Here is a 22,366-nt window from a genome sequence, read left to right as displayed (position 1 = left end):
AGGATGCTTTAGGATCATTGCCAACATCACAACAGATCTGAAGTCAAGATGAGAAGCAACTTTTTTTTCCTGTGGATCATTCTATCCCTTTATTGCTGCTTTACCACATTTGGTGAGTTTAACCATTATTTATGTTTTCAGTATATTCTTCATTGACAGATACACTTCAAATGGTTTTAAAAATTGGCAGAAAATAATTATAATTTAGATGCTTTCAATGACACTTTAATTTAATACAGGCAGTCCCCGGGTTACATACAAGATAGGGTCTGGAGGTTTGTTCTTAAGTTGAATTTGTATGTAAGTCGAAACTGTATATTTTATAATGGAAGTTCTAGACAATTTTTTTTCTTTTGCCCCAGTGACAATTGGAGTTTCAAAATTTTTGGTGTAATTGGACCAAGAATTATCAATAAAGCTTCATTACAGACACCTTACAGCTGATCATTGCAGTCTGGGACTATAGTAAAGCATCCAGAGAGCTTCACCAGAGGTCACAGTGGGCAGAGGGGTCCGTCTGTAACTATGGGTTGTCTGTAAGTCGGGTGTCCTTAAGTAGGGGACCGCCTGTATTTCTAATAAAGTTGACTGAAATAAGTACATATGTTTTACCTAGGTGTTTTCATAACATTAAACACAAAAAAGTAATTTTAACATAAACAATTGTTGACTGCTAATAGAATAGAAAGATGGATTCACCTCAAACCAAAACATGTAGTATGAAATTATAGCCTTATAATGATTTTATGTTTTGTTTCATTTAAAAAAAATTTTAACTGTATTACCCATATTAGACAGTGATTGGGAAATGTCTATAGAAATATCAATATTAAATGCTGAATAAACCCTTAAGTTTTCTTAATATAGAATTGTATTCTCCATAGATGAATCTTTCATCTAACGTATATGATTATATATTGAATATGTTTGGACAGTATACATCTGCATTGAAACCTGATAATAAGAATATATATTTTAACATAAGCAAACATCTGCTCTATATATAAATTAGGGTGTACATGTGCATTGAACATTCAGATACATTTTCAGGTTCCAGATATAAACAACACTACAGCAAACTATGGTGTGAATCAAGGTTCACTGGCAGTAGCAACTCATTGCTTCAAAACCTATATGGGAATAAAAGGGAGCATGCTAAAACATAATGCAAAACAGTTACACCTTCAACAAAATAATAAAATGTCAATTTGATGTCTACATAGGTAACTTTATAATGCAGCTCAAAGCAGTTAGAATACATCTACATATAATAACATTACACATCAATAATATAGAATAGTGGACACTGATTCATGTACCATATTTTTCGGACTATTAAAATACATTTGATACCCATTAAAAATCTCCTATTGGTCAAACACAATTGCTGTACACACAGCACTGCTACACCCATTCACTCACACACAACCCTGCTACAACCATACACTCACTCAATGCTCTACTATATCCATTCATTCTCGCACATCTCTTCTGCATAAATTCACTCACCTAAACACACTTAGCACTGCTACATAAACCCACGAAGAGCAAAGACGTGGCACTCACCGGTACAGATAGACAGCTTTATTTGGGCGAACACAGGACAGGGGCGATGCACGCCATGACTAGGCGACGGGCCGTTTCGCGCACACGCGCTTCCTAAAGCCTCAGACCTCGCAAGACCTCAGGGTATGGGTCAAATACCCGTACCCCTGGCTTGCGTAGTCTTGACAACAACGCAATCTTAAAAACATGTAACCTATGTCTAAAGTGCAGTTAGGTTATATCGCACTATAACACATACAAAGTGGAATTCTACATTAAAGTAATAGCTTTAACAGACACAAATATTACAATAGCTACAGCACGGCTAAGCACAATTTAGGATATATAGGGCCGAGATGGAGAGCATGGATCCATGTGACTTTTAAACATTAACAGCGAGAACCAACCTAAGGGGAAAAAAATTAATTAATTAATTCAGGAAACAGGAGAACGGAGAAGGCATGACACGGGGTATAAATCAAGCGAGAACTCTAAGTCTAAGGTCTATTGTACACGTTTAAATGCGGAGCATATACTATAAGTCGTTATATTGATGTGGTGAATGACAGGAAGACGCTCATGTCATTCCTGTCATTCAATCCCATCGGGCCCAACGCATTATATTTCAAGATAAGTCTCCCTTCTAGCTCCCTTCTCGCCTCTTCTGGGATCAACCTCTAGCTTTTCAAGCCCCATAAACTTGAGTACATCGGGGTTCCCCCCAAGTTTTTCTCTGACGTGGTTGATCAAACGGGGGCAACCTGCTACATAAACTGCTACATAAACTACCACTCAAAAGTTAAGGGTCACCCAGACAATTTTGTATTTTTCATGAAAACTTATACTTTTATTTTTCAGTTGCAAAATGAATAGAAAATATAGTTGATACATTGACAAGGTTTGAAATATATTTTTTCATTTGAAATAATAATATTCTCCTTTAAACTTTGCTTTAATGAAAGTATGCAATTACAGCATTGCAGAGCTTTGACATTCTAGTTAGCAATTTGCTGAGGAAATCTGGAGAAATTTCACCTCATGCTTCCATTACTTTTTGCGTACCATATAGTCAAGCTGTTCCCACAACAGCTCAATGGGGTTGAGATCTGTTGACTGGGCTAGCCACTCCATTACAGATAGAATACCAGCTGAATGCTTCTTCCCTAAATAGTTCATGCATAATTTGCAGGTGTGCTTTGGGTCATTGTCCAGTTGTAGGTTGAAATTGGCTCAATTCAAGCGTTGTCCACAGGTTATGGTATGATGTTGAAAAATTGAGTGATAGCCTTCCTTATTCAAAATCCCTTTGACCTTGTACAAATCTCCCACTTTACCAGCACCAAAGCAACCCCAGACCATCACATTACCACCACCATGCTTGACCAATGGCGTCAGGCATCTTCCAGCATCTTTTCAGTTGTTCTGCATCTCACAAATGTTCTTAATCCAAACACCTCAAACTTGGATTTGTCTATCCATAACTCTTTTTTCCAATTTTCCTCTGTCCAGTGTCTGTGTTCTTTTGCCCATATTAATCATTTCCGTTTATGAGTGAGTCTCAGATATTGGTTTTTCTTTGCCACTCTGCCCTGAAGGCCAGCATCCTAGAGTGGCCTATTCACTGTACAGGTTGACACTGGCGTTTGGCAGGTACTATTTGTAGCAGCAGTTAGGGACCTGTGAGGCAGCTATGGTCGAGGTACAGGAACGCTAGGCAACCTCATGGTCAGAAGCAGGCAGATGTTCAAGGCAGACAGCAGAGGTGCAGAGTCAGGTCCGGGGTCACAATGGGAGGTCAGAGCAGGAACAATAGGAACACTGGGGAATCGCAGGGAGAGTTTTCGCTGAGGCATATGAGGGTTGATGGGAGCAGCCGTCTTAAATAGAAAACCCGTAAGTGGGCAGCGCCAATCAGCAGTGCGCTGGCCCTTTAAATCTTCGATAGCCCTAGGGAGCGGTGACACGCACACGGCTGGAATGGAAGTAGAAGCGTGGAGAGGTAAGTGAGGACCGTGGAGGGCAACTGCGGGTGGTAAGCAGAAGAAAAGTCAAGATTTACTTGAAGCTGATGACACAAACCGGACCCCTCAGTCAGATACGATGTTCAGTAGAAGTCCATGCAGCTGGAAGATATGCTGGAAGAATAAACTAGCAAGACATGGAGCAGATGGAAGACCTGGAAGGGAAACAAAATGGGACATCTTGGAAAACCAGTCAGTCACCACCCAGATGACTCTATTGCCAGAGGACGGAGGAAGATCAGTGACAAAGTCCATAGCCACGTGAGACCACGGGTTACTAAGTATCGGCAATGAAAGCACCAGTCCAGCCAGTTTAAGGCGAAAAGGCTTATTACAGACACAAGAAGTCTTGTAACATACAAAATTCCGGACATCGTTGACCAGGTCAGGCTAGTAGTAGCGGGAGATCAGGGCCACAGAGGTGCAAGGGATAGAGCACCTGCCTTGATATTCTTTTCCGCAGGATGAAAATGGGTCAACAGGTTGAAAAATGAAAAGAAAAGTGACCAACGGGCTTGCCTGGGGTTAAGGCGCTGGGCTGTCCGGAGATTCCAGAGGTTTTTATGGTCTGTATATACACAAACCGGATGGTGAGCTCCTTCCAGTAGATATCGCCATTCTTCCAGAGCAAGTTTGATGGCTAAAAGTTCTCTATCTCCAATAGAGTAATTCCTCTCTGAGGGAGAAAAAGTCTTAGAGAAGAAACCGCAAGTTAGATTACGGCATTTGGGACCTTTCTGGGTGAGCACCGCCCCAGCACCTATGGAGGATGCGTCAACCTTGTAATGAATGGGCTTCTGTGTTTCAGGCCTGAAGAGAACTGGAGCCGAGGCAAAGGTGGACTTCAACCTTGAGAAGACTTTCAGCCGCCGAGGACCAGATACAGGGATTGGCACCCTTCTTGGTGATCACCACGATGGGAGACACCAGAGTGGAAGAATGCGGAATAAACAGGCGATAATAGTTCACAAAACCCAGGAACCTCTGCATGGTTAGTAGAGCTTCTGGGCGTGGCCACTGTAGAACTGCAGACAGTTTAGCAGGATCCATCTGGAGACTTCTGTCAGAGATTATATAGCCGAGGAAAGGAAGGCTCCACTGGAGCCGGCCAAGGACTACGTGGAACTGGTGGGTCTCGAGGTCAGGAGAGAACACCAAGATGTCGTCTAGGTAGACCCTGACACAGAAGATCTCTGAAGGTGTCATTAACGAATTCTTGGAAGACAGCTGGAACATTATACAGTCCAAATGGGATCACAAGGTACTTGAAATGTCTATCACGAGGGTTAAACGCTGTCTTCCACTCGTCACCCTTGCGGAACCTGATGAGATTGAAGGCCCCATGGAGATCCAGCTTGGAGAACACCTTGGAACCGCGCAGACGGTCAAATACCTCCGTGATCAATGGCAGGGGGTAGTGGTTCTTAACCATGACCTTGATAAGTCAGCGATAGTCTATGCAAAAAAAGCCTGCGCCAACCGGAGAGGAGGATTTGCGTATGAAACCTCTCGGCAGGTTATCTTTAATATACTCAGACAAAGCAGCAGTCTCTGAAAATAAAAAAAGGGGGTACATACCATCTCTGGGGGGAGAGGCACCTGGCAGGAGATCCACAGGAGAATCATAGGGACAGCGTGGTGGCAAAGTCTCTGCTTGTTTTTTGGAAAAAACATTGCAATGTCCTGGTAACACGTAGGTAGACCCTCCAAGGACTTGGGAGTCACGGAGGAAGCCAGGACAGGTAGAAGTGCCACCTGCATGACAGACATTCTGGTCCCCAATGAAGGATCTACCCTGTCTTTCAGTTAAGGAGTGGTGCCTGGAGTTGAAGCCATGGGAGACCCAGCTGGAGAGGCGAGGCGGAGGGTGGCAGCTCGTAGCAGGACAGTCTTTCCTTATGAAGAGCTGCTAATTGCAGAGAGGCAGGCTCATTGCGGTACCGGACCGGACCGAACAGGATTTGTCCACTGACTGAGGAAATGACAAGAGGCTTCTTGAGAGGAACCACTGGAATGTGATGGCTGGAGACAAGGGCAGCATCCACAAAGTTCCCCGTAGAGTCCAAGAAAGCTGAAATTTGAAATGGAGAATGGGAGCTGAAATGGAGGAGCACAGAAATAGTCAAGCGTGGAGAAACTTAGTTCACACCTAGGGACGCTTCTCCCAAGAACCCTAGGTGCTGGCGTTTCTCGGACAGACCAGACAAGCCCCAATGAAGTGCTCTGGACTGGCACAGTACAGGCAAAGATTCTCCCAACATCGTCTGGAATGTTCCTGGGAGGAGAGTCTGGCTTTAGCCACCCGCATAGACTCTTCTGCAGACGGTACGACCGGAGGCTGGAACGGCCTTTGTAAAGCAGGAGCTAGGCAAGGTAGATGTCGAGGACGGACCTGGGGTTGCTTATGACGTAACTCCTCAGCACACTTCATGGGTAGACGGCAGGGCATTAACGGGCAATGCGTCCTTAACTTGAGACGAGAATCCTTACTTAAAGGTCGCTGACAAAACCACATCATTCCAAGAGAGTTCAGAAGCCAGGGAGCGAAACTGAACTGCATACTTTCCAACAGATGAGTCCCCTTGGCGCAGGTTCAGCAGTGCAGTCTCAGCTGAGGAGGCTCCTGCAGGTTCTTCAAGCACCGGCGCAGAATTCCGCCAGGAAAGCTGTGTGTGTAGATGTGTAGACCGGAACACCTCTGTCCCAAAGAGTGGTAGCCCAGGCCAGGGCCTTTCGGGAGAGGAGGCTGACAATGAATGCCACCTTGGAACACTCAGTGACAAACTGAGACGGCATGAGTTCTATGTGCAAGGAGCACTGGGTAATAAAGCCCCTGCACAACTTGGGGTCCCCATCGTATTTGTCAGGCATAGACAGTCTTAGACTTGGATCAGCGGTAGGAAGACAACCCGGGGTAACAGGAGAAGTCACAGGACTGGTTGCAGGAATCTGATGCTAAGTGACAAGTAGCTGTTGCAGCATGGCGTTGACTTGTCCTAGCTGTTCTCCTTGTGAAGCAATCTGCTGGGACTGCTGGACCACAACGGGAGTAAGATCAGTCAGTTGGCAATGTATCACATGAAATGGCCTTCATTTCTAAGAAAAAGAAGAGATGGTTGCGTTTCACATAAAAGAACAAACATAGAGTATTTGATGCTCCAGGTTCTCAACCAACTCAAAGGAAGGTTAGTTTTATAGCTTCTCAAATGAGCCAAACTGTTTTCAGCTATGCTAGCATACTTTTTAAGGGATTTCTAAACATCCATTATCCTTCTTACACAGTTAGCAAACACAATGTACCATTAAACCACTAGAGTAGTGGTTGTTGGAAATTGGCCTATATACACCTATGTAGATATTGCATTAAAACAGAAGTTTTCAGTTAGAATAGTCATTTACCACAATAACAATGTATAGAGTATATTTATGATTCATTTAATGTTAGATTTTTTGAAAGAAAATGTGCTTTTCTTTAAAAAAATAAGGACATTTTTTAAGTGACCCCAAACTTTTGAGTAGTAGTGTACATTCAGACACAGCTCTTCTTCATCACCAATCCCAGCAGGCCCGGCGCCAGCACCCGGCCAACCTGGGCAAGTGTTGGGGCCCCGGGGTACTGGAGGTGCCCACTCGGGCCCCCGGATCAATTGTACCAGTGTCGCTATAAGACACTGGAACAATTGATCACCATCCGGATCGATCACTTTTCTGCCTCTATGCTGCGATGGTCAGGAGCGCAGCATAGAGGCAGAATCTAAATCTCACCTGTCCTGGTTCCCATGATGCGGCGTTCCACAGGGTATGCGACGGCTCTGAAGCCGGCGCACATGATGACGTCATCGGATCACGTGTGCCGGCTTCAGAGCCGGCGCGTACAGGTGGCCCAGGCCGAAGACAGCTGCAGGCGCTGCTCCGGGGAAACCAGGAAAGGTGAGTTCTTTTTTCTTTCCCAGAGGGGGGGGAGACTCAGTGTGTCCGCAGGGGGAGGGAGGGGGTCAGTGTGTCCACAGGGGGAGGGAGGGGGTCAGTGTGTCCGCAGGGGGAGGAGGGGGTTCAGTGTGTCCGCAGGGGGAGGGGGGTCAGTGTGTCTGCAGGGGGAGGTTGGTGGAGGTCAGTGTGCCCGGAGGGGAAGGGGGAGTGGTCAGTGTGTCCGCAGCGGAGGGGGGGTGGTCAGTGTGTCCGCAGGTGGAAGGGGGGTAGTCAGTGTGTCCGCAGGTGGAAGGGGGGTAGTCAGTATGTCCGCGGGGGGGGGGGCAGTGTGGCCACTGGAGGGCAGCCCACGGAGGGGCCCACTAAAACATGGAGCCAGCCCTGAATCCCAGCCACAGCCTCTTTAAAGGAGTACTCCCACAAAGACAAGATTCTTAAATATAGTCAGGATAACTACATAAAACATTATTTAATTCATTTAATTCATTCAATATAGCACTTCACAGATATAATTCCAACCTGCCTGTATCACTCCAGGCGTATACATTTATTGTTGCCAAGGGATCCCACCTAAATCTATGATCAAGGAGGGCAGATTCTTCTCATGAATAGCTTCTCCTGTCTGCATGATGCTCTGCTCTCTGCCTCCTGACCCTTCCCCCTGCAGTACTAGACAAGCTCACATACTCGCAGACTTCTTCTTGGCAAGGAGCCAAGGCATACACTACAAGATAGTAATACTAGTGAATGTCCAGAAAATAAATGAAAGTGTAGATAAACCCTGGAGCCTGATAATCTAAGTGCATTGTCAGCACACATGGACCATGATATGTCTGCTTAGAGAGTCCCCCACCCACACTAGAATTTTACACTGACCATCACTGAGTGATAGGAGCTACAACATCAACATTATTTTGATACAAAGGTGATAACTTGCTATTTTATACTTTACAGGTTTGTGGGAAAGCAGATTTGTTAGAAGAAGGTGCAAATGTTTAAAAAAAACCAATGAATTAATTCATCCAGAACATTTTAAAAATATTATAGTTTTGCCTGAAACACAGAATTGCAGAAGAAAAAAAATAATGTGAGTATCAAATTGTCTTTCCTATTACCTATTAAGTAAGTACTATTATAATATGCATGATTGTGGGGCTCAGCAGTTTTTGTTTATCTTAAATATGTGGTAAATATTACAAGGAAATTAGAATAAGTCCTTACAAGCATCCTATTAAGCATCTTATCATTGGGAGGCAAAGACTAACCTTAGGGCGAGATTGTCAGAAATGTCTGAGGTAAAACTGTTCCAGTTGCCCATGGAAACCAATCAGAGATCAGCTGTAATTTTATAAACAGGTGTACAAAAATAAAACTTGAGCTCATATACCACACAGACAGTCACTGAAAGAGACTGCCGGCCACACAGACAGACAGTCACTGAAAGAGGCGGTCAGAGACAGTATGAGACAGTCTATAGATACATATAAAATATTTTTTGTTAACCTATTCTATTTTGTTGTAGCCAAGAGCAGTTTTTTACTATCCCGGGCAACGCCGGGAGCTACAGCTATTATATTATATATATATATAAACAAAATTAATATATATATAGTTATATAAATGAATATTGTCAAACTGATAGGTAAAGGGAAATGGACAGCAGAATACAGATTAACAACTTCAAAATCATGTTCCTTTTGTGGCCAAGTGTCATGACATCATTCAGAAAAAAATTATTTTAAAGATTTATGCAAATTAGTTGTGTAAAATTAGGCATAGAGTTCACAGCTCAATGTTAGTTCCCCCAAAGCTCAAAATACCTCCTCTACCTCTTCAGGAGAGCAGGCCATTGTCATCCCAGGAAATAGAGATGTCAATTGTGGGTGAGGGTGTCCTGAGATGAGCTAAAGTTTAGCTGTAAGTCTTTCACCGACTAATTCTCTTTTTACTTCAAAGTTGTTTTTCTGGATGATACTACTGGGCCATAAAAGTAACACAATCACTTAGGTGTGGTGTATTCATTTCATTTCGCATGACAAATTTCCTTTAAATATTGAGCTCTTTATCTCATAGTACATCTCAATGTGAAATCTGTATTTTGAGGAATTATACTACACAGATTTTTGCTGTATTTACAGTTATCCCATCAGTAATGCAACACAATAATAGTTTTTTTGCCAATTTTATTTATAATGTTCCATTTGATTGTATTTAAGCATTCAACTAAAGAACGGTTACACTGTCTGTGTTAATACAAATGCTGAATGGGTTGGAGTGGAGAAACAAAGTGAAAAGGTAAGTTTACATACATTAATCAAATTTTATGAATGCGATTAAACTGCTTTCCCGGAGGAGAAAATAGACACATGTAAGTATAATTAGATTTTTTAAATGCTATGTGTATCATTTGATTATGAAATGGCAAACTAATATGTTGAAATCCAAACTCGTGGAGTGAAATACATGTCAGTTCTGTTACATATTGTTGTTTCCATGCACTCACGATACAGCACCATTCAAGTAGAAAAAGTATGCGCTGTAGCACCCAGCACAGTTCTGAAATTCTAAATAAATGATGGGGCCCTCACATTTCTAGGATAAGTATGGGTTCAATCACATGTGAATTTGATTATTGTGCTCTACAACACAGCTGGGGCATCTCAAGCGTACAAAACCTGAAATTGTAAAAAAAAAAAAAAAAATGTATGGTTGTGGCACTAATATATGATTGCAACATGTGGTAATCAATCCCTGCAATATTTAAATATTATATAATTTATTAAAAATGTATAATGCACTACATCACAGTCAATAAATGAGATTTCATAATAAGTTCACTGAAGTCCACCTCTCAATCCATTGGCTTGCTTGTTGCAATAGGGCAATTTACTTAGAAAGTCGGAAACTGCACTAAAAGTGCTCTTTCAGTGTATAATGCTGGGTGCGGCGATTCACTAAGATCGTGCGCCAGAAATTATGAATCTGTTGCTTCCCCGGACTGGCCCGAGGTGCACCATCTTTTTTGTGGTGCACCTTTAACATGCGGCTTGCGACACAATTTGCAAGTTAAATACGGTACTCAGTCCAAATCAGTCGGCCCGACCAACTAATTTGTGTTGCATGGAGGCTAGCGTAGCTGCGCCACAAAAGGGACGCGTGTGACACAATAGCAGCACAGACACTTCTGAAATACCTGTGCAAGCCGTTTTATCCTAGAAGAATGTGCACCGTCCGACAAAAGTGCGGCACAACTCCCCTCAGTAAATATATCCCGACAAATATACCCCTTATGAATAGATATTGGGGCAGATTTATCAAGTGTCTGAAAGTCAGAATATTTCTAGTTGCCCATGGCAACCAATCACAGCTAAGCTTTAAAATATTCATGAGCACTGGTAAAATGAAAGCTGAGCTGTGATTGGTTGCCATAGGCAACTAGAAATATTCTGACTTTCAGACACTTGATAAATCTGCCCCATTGTGTATAGTGGATATGAAACATGTACTGAATAGATGATATGGATCAATTGTTGATAAATGAAGCTTCTCAAGATATATAGTCAGATCAATGTAGGAAAATGTTTTCTCCAATGTTTAATTTATGAACACCTCCGTGCCTGCATCCAAGCTGTAGTCAGGCCAGGTGCTAGACAAAGTGGGGCCCTGGGCAAAACTAAAAGTGGGGCCCCAAAATAAAACTATTTTATAACCAGTCACAGTTGGTAAGAGGCTCCTTTAGTATGGTAAAACAAACTGTAATATGGGAGAATTTTATAGGAGATGATAGATGATAGGGAGATTGATGGACAGCATGGTGGCTCAGTGGTTAGCACTACAGCCTTGCAGTGCTGGTCAACATCTGCATAGAGTTTGTATGTTCTCTCTGTGTTTGCTTGGGTTTCCTCCGGGTCCTCCGGTTTCCTCCCACACTACACAAAATGACTGGTAGGTTGAATAGATTGTGAGCATTATTAATTATAATTATTATGATAGAAGATAAATATGAAAGATGCAGAACTATAACGTAGTTATAGTATATATACAGGAGATGGATGAGAGATAAATACTATTAACCCTTTCACCGCCAGGCATTTCTGGATATTTTGTCGCCTTATCGACCAGAGCAATTTTTACAATTTTGACGTTTAAAAAATAAAATTTTGCCCCATTTTCAAAATTGCATTAAAGAGTTTATAGACAGAGGCTCCTTCATGCAAATTTGATTCAAACTGAAACATTTTATAAAAAATACTTAAAATTTGAACTTTGATGGCAAAAAATGTTCTCCAAACAGAAAATATTTACCTTCACATCTCCTAAATGTAATAGATGGACGTGTGTAGAGATCACAAATGTCCCATATTGATATGTTCACATGAATAAATCCACATAATACGACTAAAACTGTAATAACTAGATATCTGCGTTTCAGCTAGAAATTAAAGTCACAACCTGCAAAATATATCAATAAAACAGAAAAAAAAAGTAAAGGCGCCATAAAACCTGTATAATTTTGAAATCCAACAACCAGGCCATGCATTTGGCAATTAACATTCAAAATTGCCTCTAAAATACGTAGAAATCCAGATACTTATATACAGAAAATATACTTTCCTAAATCAGTAAGATGTGAGGAGATCATACAGACCCCACATGGATATTCCCCAAAATATGCAGCAAAGGGAATGTTACACCCACAGGGGACACCAAACTACGTAAGCGTCACACAGATCTATCATTATCTGCTCCTTACACAATGGTCACCCAAATAAAAACTATATATCCATAAACCCCTCTTATGACATAATAAAAGTCACGTTTAGATGTCGCCGATGTATTATCTGCACAATAACAGAACCCTCCGCGCTTCATAAGAATCTGAGTTAGAACATCATAACATAGGTGTAAGTAATGGAGGATGGTGGGAAATAATAACTTTATTTCATGTGTGTGTTTTTGGTGTTACATATAACTTTATGGACATGTTCTGGGTCGTGGAGTTAATATATAGCAACATTAGGCGAAGAGGATCGAATGTTCATCATATCAGGCAATAAGAGAGAAAGTGAGCTCTCAGATAGTTCTGCATATAGAAGGGTTAAAAACATGAATATTAGTTGATTTTATTCCTTCTCAAAATGCAGTAACATATATAGTGAATATTTCCATTATCTGTGAGGTGCAGCAGCTCCTGTGTGCAGCAAATTCTCCCTGCACCCTGATGGCTAAGAATCTGGATTGGGGGGGGGGGGGGGTTAATTTCAGGGGTCTGTATCTCTGGCTCTGTGACACATAGAACCTCACTTCTTTTTTCCTATGAAAGAAGAGAGTCTCCTCTTTTATATAAATGTGTTTCTAAGTGTCAGGAAAACAGAGATATTAACTGTTTAACTGCAAAAAGGTAGTGTACATAAAAACACAAATACATGGAGAAAGTAATACAAACCCAAAAATGTAATACAAACACAAAAAAAAAAATAATTAAAAAATACACGGAACCACGCACAGGGGCGATCCGGGTAATGGGTGTACAGACAGACAACCCACCCCACCTTCAGAAACCCAAATTCCCCCTTCCACTGTCCCTCTCTCTGCATCTCAGACTCTATCATAAAGTCCTTTACAACCCTGTCTGTCCAGCCCCTAATCTCTGGACACTATCTTCACAGCAAGGTAGCTTTTGACCGTTAGTACTCACAGGGGGGATTTATCAAGGCATTTTCCTGGTGTAAAGACTATGCAGAGTCCAATGCATTTAGTACATCTCAGTGAATCTCATTGGATTTGCTTCTAATGAACACAAAGCCTCATGGGAAGTAATGGCAGACATAGTCATGATTCCAGGCAAAGAGGGGCAAATGTTATACTCTATAGCAAAGACCAACGCGTTTCAGGAGAATAATCTCCCTTAATCATTTAATCATTTAATTTAAATGAAATAAAGAAGAATGGATTTTTACTATTGATGCTGAGCTATTCCTTGAATTTGAATTTTCACTATTTGTGTCCGTGGCCGGCGGACTAGGCTCTCTTGCATCCCAGAGGAGTGGAGACTGGATTACAGACTACATGTCCAGGTGTGTGAGCGCTTATACCTGTTTCCCTCTCAAATGTTATACTCTGCCTTCTTCTCAGCTGCTAAGAAAGATTTCTGCTAATTAGTTTCAGAACAAAAAAGGACATTAAAAAAGAGGTGAGCAACACAATACAGGCATTGTTCAAGTTTTATTTTTAATAATACATTATTTATATAAAAACAGAGCAAATGTATCCAAAACTTTTTTTTAGAAACAGGAATCAGAAGTAACAATTTGTGAATATCAATATGAAACTGGAAACACATTTTTTAAGTTGAAACTTCAGGTCTTGCACTTGAACATGTATAGTAGCATAGAGTCAGCAAAGGTAAAAGAAATAGCTTATTCACAAAATAATTTACAAAAATGACTAACTCATGTTTTTTTCCATTTTCAAAGGTGAAGAAGAATAGAAACTTTGGATATTAACAGACACTTTTACAACTTTATTTGTCTCCTTTCTATGCTGCATGCAAGGAATATCCATTAGTATCCATTTTATTGCAGTTATGATACCACTTCAAATCTTATGTTTAACAGCCTAATTGCCATGAGGTTTGCATTTCAAAAAGGTGTTTACCTACAGTGCAACCTGCTGACAATGCATTATAAAGCAGTCAGAGCTAGGGTGGACTTCAGTCATCAGGTGGCATCAGTCAGAAAGAGAAAAACCATTTGTATGTTTTTCCAAAAAAAGGTGAGGTTACATCAGTTTAGCCCTTTCACTTCCAAGCAAAGATCCAGCTAAGGTTTTGATGACACTCTTACTACATACCAAACAGCGGTTTCTTCTGTTTATAACCTTGTGTTAATAAGCCTTACTTTATTTTCTCTTTTTAACGTAAATTTCTGAATACTATTGAATATCAAATGTACTTTTTTTTTAATAATAAAATACAATGATTTGTCAAAAATAAATATGTTTGGATATCTCTAAATATTCCTCAGCAGAGGTAGAAATAGCCTTTCTACTGCATGAGTTGAAAAATGAATCTACAATCAGATCTACAGTCTTCTGACAGTAGATTCCTCATGGTAGGTATTCTTTAATAGCACTATAACTAATGATAGGAGAGAAATATTAGAAATCAAAGAATCTATAATGTAACACAGGGCAATACACTACATGTGAGCTTCACTACAGCATATTATTGTGTGGATAGACCAAATAATGAATTTATAATAAATACAGTTCGATAAAGCGATAGATATGTGCACAGTTCATCACGACCCACTTTTTAGTTAGATTGGGTAAAAAATCCTTAATACGATATGGAGCGACAAGTTAATGAATCACTTTACAGGACACTATCAAGTGTGGATGATCCGTTGACAAGAGGATACATTTCAGACCACATGGGAACAATGGGGGATATTTATGAGAAGTTTTATTTCTTGATTTCTCATTAAACAGAAAATACAGAACACATACAATACCAAACATTAAAGATCAATATGACATGTAAAATGCAACTACACAGGTAGCACCACTTTTCCTCAGAGCAGGGGCGTAGCTAGGTCAAAAGATTCAGGCATGTGCTTCGGATCTTTTGGTCAGAGCCCCGGATGAGCACATCACGTCTCCTGCTTCAATATGGCAGCTGTGAGCAGGAGACGTGATGTGATGACGTCACCGACGATCGTCCTGCACAGAAAACAGGATAAGCAGAGAAGACAGAGGTGAGTATTAGTGATTTTTTTTTTTTGTTTATTAGTAAACAGTGTGGGCATTACTTTATAAATGCCATTGCTGTGAACAAAGGGCATTATGTGGACTGTGGGCATTACTTTATATGGGGGCATTACTGTAGACTGGAGACATTACTTTATAGGCAGGCATTATTATGGACTGGGGGGATTACTATGGACTAGTAACATTACTTTATAAAGGGAGCATTTCTATATAAAGGGGGTATTACTGTGGACTGGGGGAATTTCTATGTCAACAGTGCATTACTGTGGACTGGGGAAATTCCTATATAAAGGGGCCATTACTGTGGACTTGGGCATAACTTTATTAGGGGGGCATTTCTGTGGACTGGAAGCATTACTTTATAAAAGGGGGAATTTCTATACAGAGGGGGCATTATTGGGCTGGGCGGCATTATAAAATGTGGCTAATGTAAAGTGTCTAAATGTGAATATGGAGTTTAAAGAGGACCTTTCACCAGATTTTGCCCCCCCCCCCCCCGACTTAAAATGTCTGCCGATAAAGAGTTACAAGTCCTCCCCATATCACCCCCACATCAATTAGCTGCCAGTGAGGCCCTTTACCTTAAAGGGTTATTCTCGTTGGGGCACTCACATTCAGTTTCATTAATCTGCCTTATATAAAAACATTTCTTCAATTAGATATCATTAAAAAAAATGTTCCTGCGTGAAGATAATTTCTCATAAATGTAGTCATGTTGTCCCTTAGAAACAAGATAGCTTCCTCGGATATGACCACCTCTGCTGGAGTGATTGCACAAAGAAACAAAATCTTTTTGTATATGAAATGTCCGGGAGTTACTGTATATACTACAGCCGTCCTGTGGTAATGATTGCTGAAGCCAGGTGGTCAGGAAGGACTCTATAGCGCATGTCTAGCCACCGCTGCCAGAGTGTGACATGGTTGTATCCGAGGAAGCCATCTGGTTTCTAAGGGACCATATGACTACTGTTAGACACTGAAGGGGTTAACTGTGGATGGGCGGTATGTTTCCCCTGGGTTTTCCTACTATGCAAGGCCTTAGTGCTGAGGTTGTGTTGTCCAGCACCTTGGACACAGGTGGTGGGCGCAGCCTAATCTGAGCAGAGCTGAGAGCGTTGTCTCTCTGAAAGGAGGCTGGAGAGCACACACAGCCCTGACCTCTGTGTCTGGAGCAGCGAAGTCTTTTGCGTTTCAGTGGTGAGTTAGAGGAACTCTGTTTATTTAGCACCCAGGCAGGTTTTTTGTCTGATGCCTGAATGTAAAGGCTGTTTTATTTTGTACATGCTGCTGCAATAAACGCAGGCGAGACCTATTTTGGACTAAACTTTGGTGTCAATGTCTTGGACTGCATCACGAATCACCGCTACCACGGTCTCTACTGGGCCAAATCTCCCACACTACATTTATGAGAAATTATCTTCACACAGGAACATTTTTTTTATTAACATCCATTTGAAGAAATGTTTACATATGGCAAATGATTTTAATTAAATATAAATGCCCTGATGGGAATACCCCTTTAATTACAGCCATTTTTCTGATATGTTAATTCGCTTTTCTGACTCATCTGTGGCAGCCTGAGAGAGGAGAAGAGTCAGAGATACCAGTGAACCACGCCCCATTATTGTGACTGACAGCTCTGTCTCTTCACATCACTGCCCTGTCTCCTTGTACTGAGGGACTGTATAAAGACATGTACAGATGGGAAATATTGTGTCCATTTTTTTACACAGTGCCTTGTGTTACATTCAAGGCATGTGATCAGTGACATCATCACAGGTCCTTTAGCCTAACAATAACAAACTGTACACCATGTATGTGATTACATGAAATCACAGCAGCCTCCATAAAGGATGGAGAGGAGAAGCCCATGGAGGCTGCTGTGACTTCATGTGGTCGGATACAAGCATGGGGTACAGTTTGCTTTGTTAAGAGTCTAAAAGGAACTGAGATGATGTCACTCTGGTCACATGACGAACTGTGACCAGAAAGGAGACATAAGGCAGGGGACGATTAGATGAGAGAGGCCAGATAGCAGGACACGCCCCCCTCTGATGCCAAGTAATATAAGACATAAGGTGATTTATGTGGATGTAAGCCAAACTATTTTTAGCTAAAAATAAGGGTGTCAGTCAGTTAACCCCTTAAGGACGCAGCCTGTTTGCAGGTTAAGGCTCGCAACTTTTTTTTGAAATTTGACCTGCGTCTCTTTATATGGTTATAACTTTTGAACACTGTTACTTATCAAAGCGATTCTGATATTGTTTTTTCCCCACATGTTGTACTTCATTTTAGTGGTAAATTTTGGCTGATACGTTTTGCGTTTATTTACAAAAAAAAGAAAAAAGTGATGAATTTTTAGAAAAATTTGCCATTTTCGAAATTCAAAATCACCGCGTTTTCAGGCAGATAGATTTACCACCTAAATAACTTGCAGAATAACATTTCCCATTTGTCTACTTAACATTTTCATAATTTTTGAAATGTTTGGATAATTTATTTTGACGTCACGCGGCCTACAAATCGAATAGCGATTTTCCGTATTTTCGGAATTGACTATTTTGGGGATAAATACTGTTTGAAATCAAATTTTACATATTTAGCAACAAAACCCCCTATATAACCAACCCATTTTCAAATCTGCACCCCTCAAACTATCAGAAACAGCATTTACAAAGATTGTTAACCCCTTGAGATCTTCATAGTAATTGAATCAAAATGGCGGTGAAATTTAGAATGGTCAAATTTTGTCGGTTATACGTTCATCTAGCCCTAAAATTTACACATTTCCAAAAGATAAAAAGAGAAAACTCACCATAAAATTTGTTCTACAATGTCTCCTGAGTGCAGCGACCCCCCACATGTGGACATTACTTGTGTTATGGGGGCACAGCAAGGCGCAGAAGGGAAGGAGCACCCTGCAGCTGCCAGGATTTTAGTTTCCTCGTTGCCCCCTTTTGAAGGCTATAACATTTTCGCTTTTCCGTTATTTGGGCCATGTGACGGCATTTTTTTTGCGGGACGAGATGCTTTTTCCAGTGTTACCATTTTGGGGTTGGTATCACCTATTGTTGAAAATTTTGGAACTTTTTTTGAGGTCATGAGTAGAAAAGCATCAATTCTGTACTGGATTTTTTACTTTTTTTTTTTTTAATATCTTTATTCTATGGGTCGATACGATTACGGGGATACCAGACATGAATATTTTTTCTTATGTTTTACTAAATTTGCCAAATAAAACCCTAATGTGGGGAAAAATCTATCATTTTTGCATCGCCGTCTTCCAAGTGGCATAACATTGTTACGTTTTTGGCTACAGAGCTGGTTGATGGCTTGTTTTTTGCGGGACATGTTGTTCTTTGCAACAATATCATTCTGGAGTACATATGTTTTGTTGATCACTTTTTATTGCATTTTTAGTGGGATATAATAGGTAAAAATCATAATTTTTGGCGGGTTTTTAACGTTTTTTTTTTACGGCGTTCATCATATGGGTTCAATAGTTATTTAGTTTTATTCTATGGATTGTTACGGACGCGGTGATACTATATATGTGGGGTTTGTGTTATGATTTAGACTTTTTTGAGTGTTATATGTCTCTTTATATGTTTTGGGGCTTATGGGCATTTTTAGTGATTTATAAAGTAATTTTTTATTGAAAAACATTTTTTTTACATTTTTTTACATGATCCACCATGGGATATGAACAAGCAATCATCTGATTGCTTGTTCTTGATAATACTCTGCAATACTAATGTATTGCAGGGTATTATCAGTGCCAGCCTATGCAGATGCATAGGCTGACACTTTGCCTTTAAGATGACGTCACAGACGCCATCTTAAAGGTAAACCCTCAAGGCTTCTCTGGGGTCCCGATCGGACCCCAGAGGTGGCAAAACAGCAATCGGCCCCCCCGAAAACGGTGCGGGGGGGCCGATTGTGATGTAAAGACCCCCAGAAGGCATGTTAAATGCCGCGGTCGCGTTGACCGCGGCATTTAACGGGTTAAACACCCACGATCGGAGCCCACTCCGACCGCGGGTGTTAGCCGGGGATGTCAACGGTAGATTACCGTTGAAATCCCGCGGCTAACGATGCCGGTTCGGCTGCTATACAGCGCTGAACCGGCATCGTCTCTGCGCAGTAGCTGTACTGCGCTGAGCGCTATTCGCGGGACTCAGCGCAGTACAGCTACGGCGCAGAGCGGTACCTGTCACTGGCTGTATATGTGCAAATGTGGTGAAAGGTTCCCTTTAAAGCTTGTGGGTCATTACTAAGTTTGGGAGCCAAAATCAGGACAGTATACTGCCACAATGTCCCGCATTATAAATTGTGAGGGCCACACTGCCGGAAGGGAGTATTATACAGCTCAGGAATAGTAAAGAGGGCTTTTTACGGTGTAGGGCCTGGAATGTAAGGGGCATTTGAAGTGATTCGGATCACCCTGATTGAATCAACCCTCTTTCGCTAGAACACAAAAATAAATCAACTGTAAAATTCTTAAACATGGATCTCGAGTCTTAAAGTGCCCATTCAAAATAAAAAAAAATAAAATAAAAAGATTATTCCCGCCTGTGAATAGCGTAATGGAAATTAGCACCCAAATGTCTGAATTACCACTTTTTGACCATTTTTCAAGGTGTGAAAAAGCTATTGGCGTTAGAATTTGGCAAAATGGAAAATATTTTTTTCTACAAAAGATTACATTTTTTAAAAATCTAATAAAACCTTTGTAAATTTGGTAGCCCTGCAATTATATCGACCCAAAGAATAAGGAGGAAGTGTAATTTGGAGCGCAGAACAAATCTTGTAAAAACAGCACCCACACGAAAATGCTGCAAATGTGTTTTTTTTTTGTCAATTTCATCGCACCTGGAATTGTTTTCCAGATTTCCAGTACATTGCATAGAATATTAAATGGTGACACTAAAATGTACAATATGTCTTGCATATAACATGTGTGAGATTTACTATAGGCCTTTTTAATACAGATTTTTTGTAGAGAAAACAAAGTGGATGAATTGTTATCATACAATACTGTGCTATATGCGTTTATTATTCCTGATTTCCTAGTGGAGGGCACTTTAGAGGGAAAACAGTTTATTATTATTATTTATTATTGTATTATTAACCTCTTCCCGCTCAGCGTCCGATATATCGGACGCTGAGCTCAGTGACTTAGCGCTCAGCGTCCGATATATCGGACGCTGAGCTGATGCCGGTTTGGCTCAAGATCTGAGCCGAACCGGCATCGGGAAAGACGGGGTGCCGGCTGTGACTGATAGCCGGCACCCCAGTGTAACACCCGCGATCGGAGTTGTCTCCGATCGCGGGTGCTTAACCCGTTAAATGCCGCGGTCAGCGCGACCGCGGCATCTAACATGTATCTGGGGGGTCTTTCCCCCACGATCGGCCCCCCCGAACCGTTTTCGGGGTGCGCCGATCGTTGCTATAGTAACTCTGGGGTCCGATCTGGACCCCAGAGTTACCTGCAAGAATTGCCAGTAAGATGGCGTCTGTGACGTCATCTTACTGGCACAGTGCCAGCCTATGCAAGTGCATAGGCTGACACTGATAATACTCTGCAATACATGAGTATTGCAGAATATTATCATGAAGAAGCAATCAGAAGATTGCTTCTTCATGTCCCATGGTATAAAAGTGAAAAAGTAAAAAAAAAAATGTTATTCAATAAAAAAATAAAGTAATAAATCACTAAAAATGCCCAAAACCCCCAAAACATATAAAGAGACATATAACTAAAAAAAAAGTCTAAATCATAACACAAACCCCACATATATAGTATCACCGCGTCCGTAACAACCCGTAGAATAAAAGTAAATCATTATTGAACCCCCACGATAAACGCCGTAAAAAAAAACTGCTATAAACCTTCCAAAAATTATGATTTTTAGCTATTCAATCCCACAAAAAATGCTATAAAATGCGATCAAAAAACCATGTGTACTCCGACATGATACTGGTGCAAAGTACAACATGTCCCGCAAAAAACAAGCCATCAACCAGCTCCGTAGCCAAAAAAGTAACAATGTTATGCCACTTGGAAGACGGCAATACATAAATGATAGATTTTTCCCCACATTAGGGTTTTGTTTGACAAATTTAGTAAAACGTAAGAAAATATATTCATGTCTGGTATCCCCGTAATCGTATCAACCCATAGAATAAAGATAACATGATTATTAGTCTATACGGTGAACACCAAAAAAAAAAGAGTAAAAAATCCAGTACAGAATTGATGCTTTTCTACTCCTGCCCTCAAAAAAAGTTCCTAAATTTTCAACAATAGGTGATACCAACCCCAAAATGGTAACAATGGAAAAAGCATCTCATCCCGCAAAAAAAATGGCATCACATGGCCCCAATAACGCAAAAGCGAAAATTTTATAGCCTTCAAAAGGGGCCAATGAGGAAACTAAAATCCTGGCAGCTGCAGGGCGCTCCTTCCCTTCTGCGTCTCGCTGTGCGCCCATAAAACAAGTAATGGCCACATGTGAGGGGTCTTTGTACTCAGGAGAAATTGCAGAACAAATTGTATGGTGGGTTTTCTCTTTTTATATTTTGGAAATGTGTAAATTTTAGGGCTAAATGAACGTATAAGGGAACAATTTGACCATTCTAAATTTCACCTCCATTTTGATTCAATTACTATGAAGATCTCAAGGGGTTAACAATCTTCGTAAAAGCGGTTTCTGATAGCTTGAGGGGTGCAGATTTGAAAATGGGTAGATTATATAGGGGGGTTTGATGCTAAATATGTAAAATTTCATTCCAAACTGTATTTATCCCCAAAATAGTCAATTCTGAAAATCCGGAAAAGCGATATTCTTTTTGTAAGCCGCGTGACATCAAAATAAATTATCCAGACATATCAAAAATTATGAAAATGTAAAGTAGACAAATGGGAAATGTTATTCAGCAACTTATTTAGGTGGTAAATCTATCTGCCTGGAAACGCAATGATTTTGAATTTCGAAAATGGCAAATTTTTCAAAAAATTTATCATATTTTCTTTTTTTTTGTAAATAAACGCAAAACTTATCAGCCAAAATTTACCACTAAAATGAAGTACAACATGT

General features: G+C 40.8%; 1 protein-coding gene across 1 annotated transcript; it reads left to right on the top strand.

The window, feature by feature from the left end:
* On the top strand, positions 1 to 14,491 carry CXCL13 (C-X-C motif chemokine ligand 13). The gene is made up of 4 exons (XM_072126594.1): positions 1 to 112; positions 8,451 to 8,583; positions 9,713 to 9,791; positions 13,973 to 14,491. Exons 1-4 carry the CDS (start codon positions 49 to 51, stop codon positions 14,000 to 14,002), a joined length of 306 nt encoding a protein of 101 aa, XP_071982695.1. The 5' UTR covers positions 1 to 48; the 3' UTR covers positions 14,003 to 14,491.
* The last annotated feature ends 7,875 nt before the right edge of the window (positions 14,492 to 22,366 follow it).

This window comes from Engystomops pustulosus, chromosome 1 (assembly GCF_040894005.1).
Source record: "Engystomops pustulosus chromosome 1, aEngPut4.maternal, whole genome shotgun sequence".
Classification (NCBI taxonomy): Eukaryota; Metazoa; Chordata; class Amphibia; order Anura; family Leptodactylidae; genus Engystomops; species Engystomops pustulosus.
The sequence above is the reverse complement of the archived record's forward strand: the minus strand, read 5'-3'. Positions and strand labels throughout refer to the sequence as shown.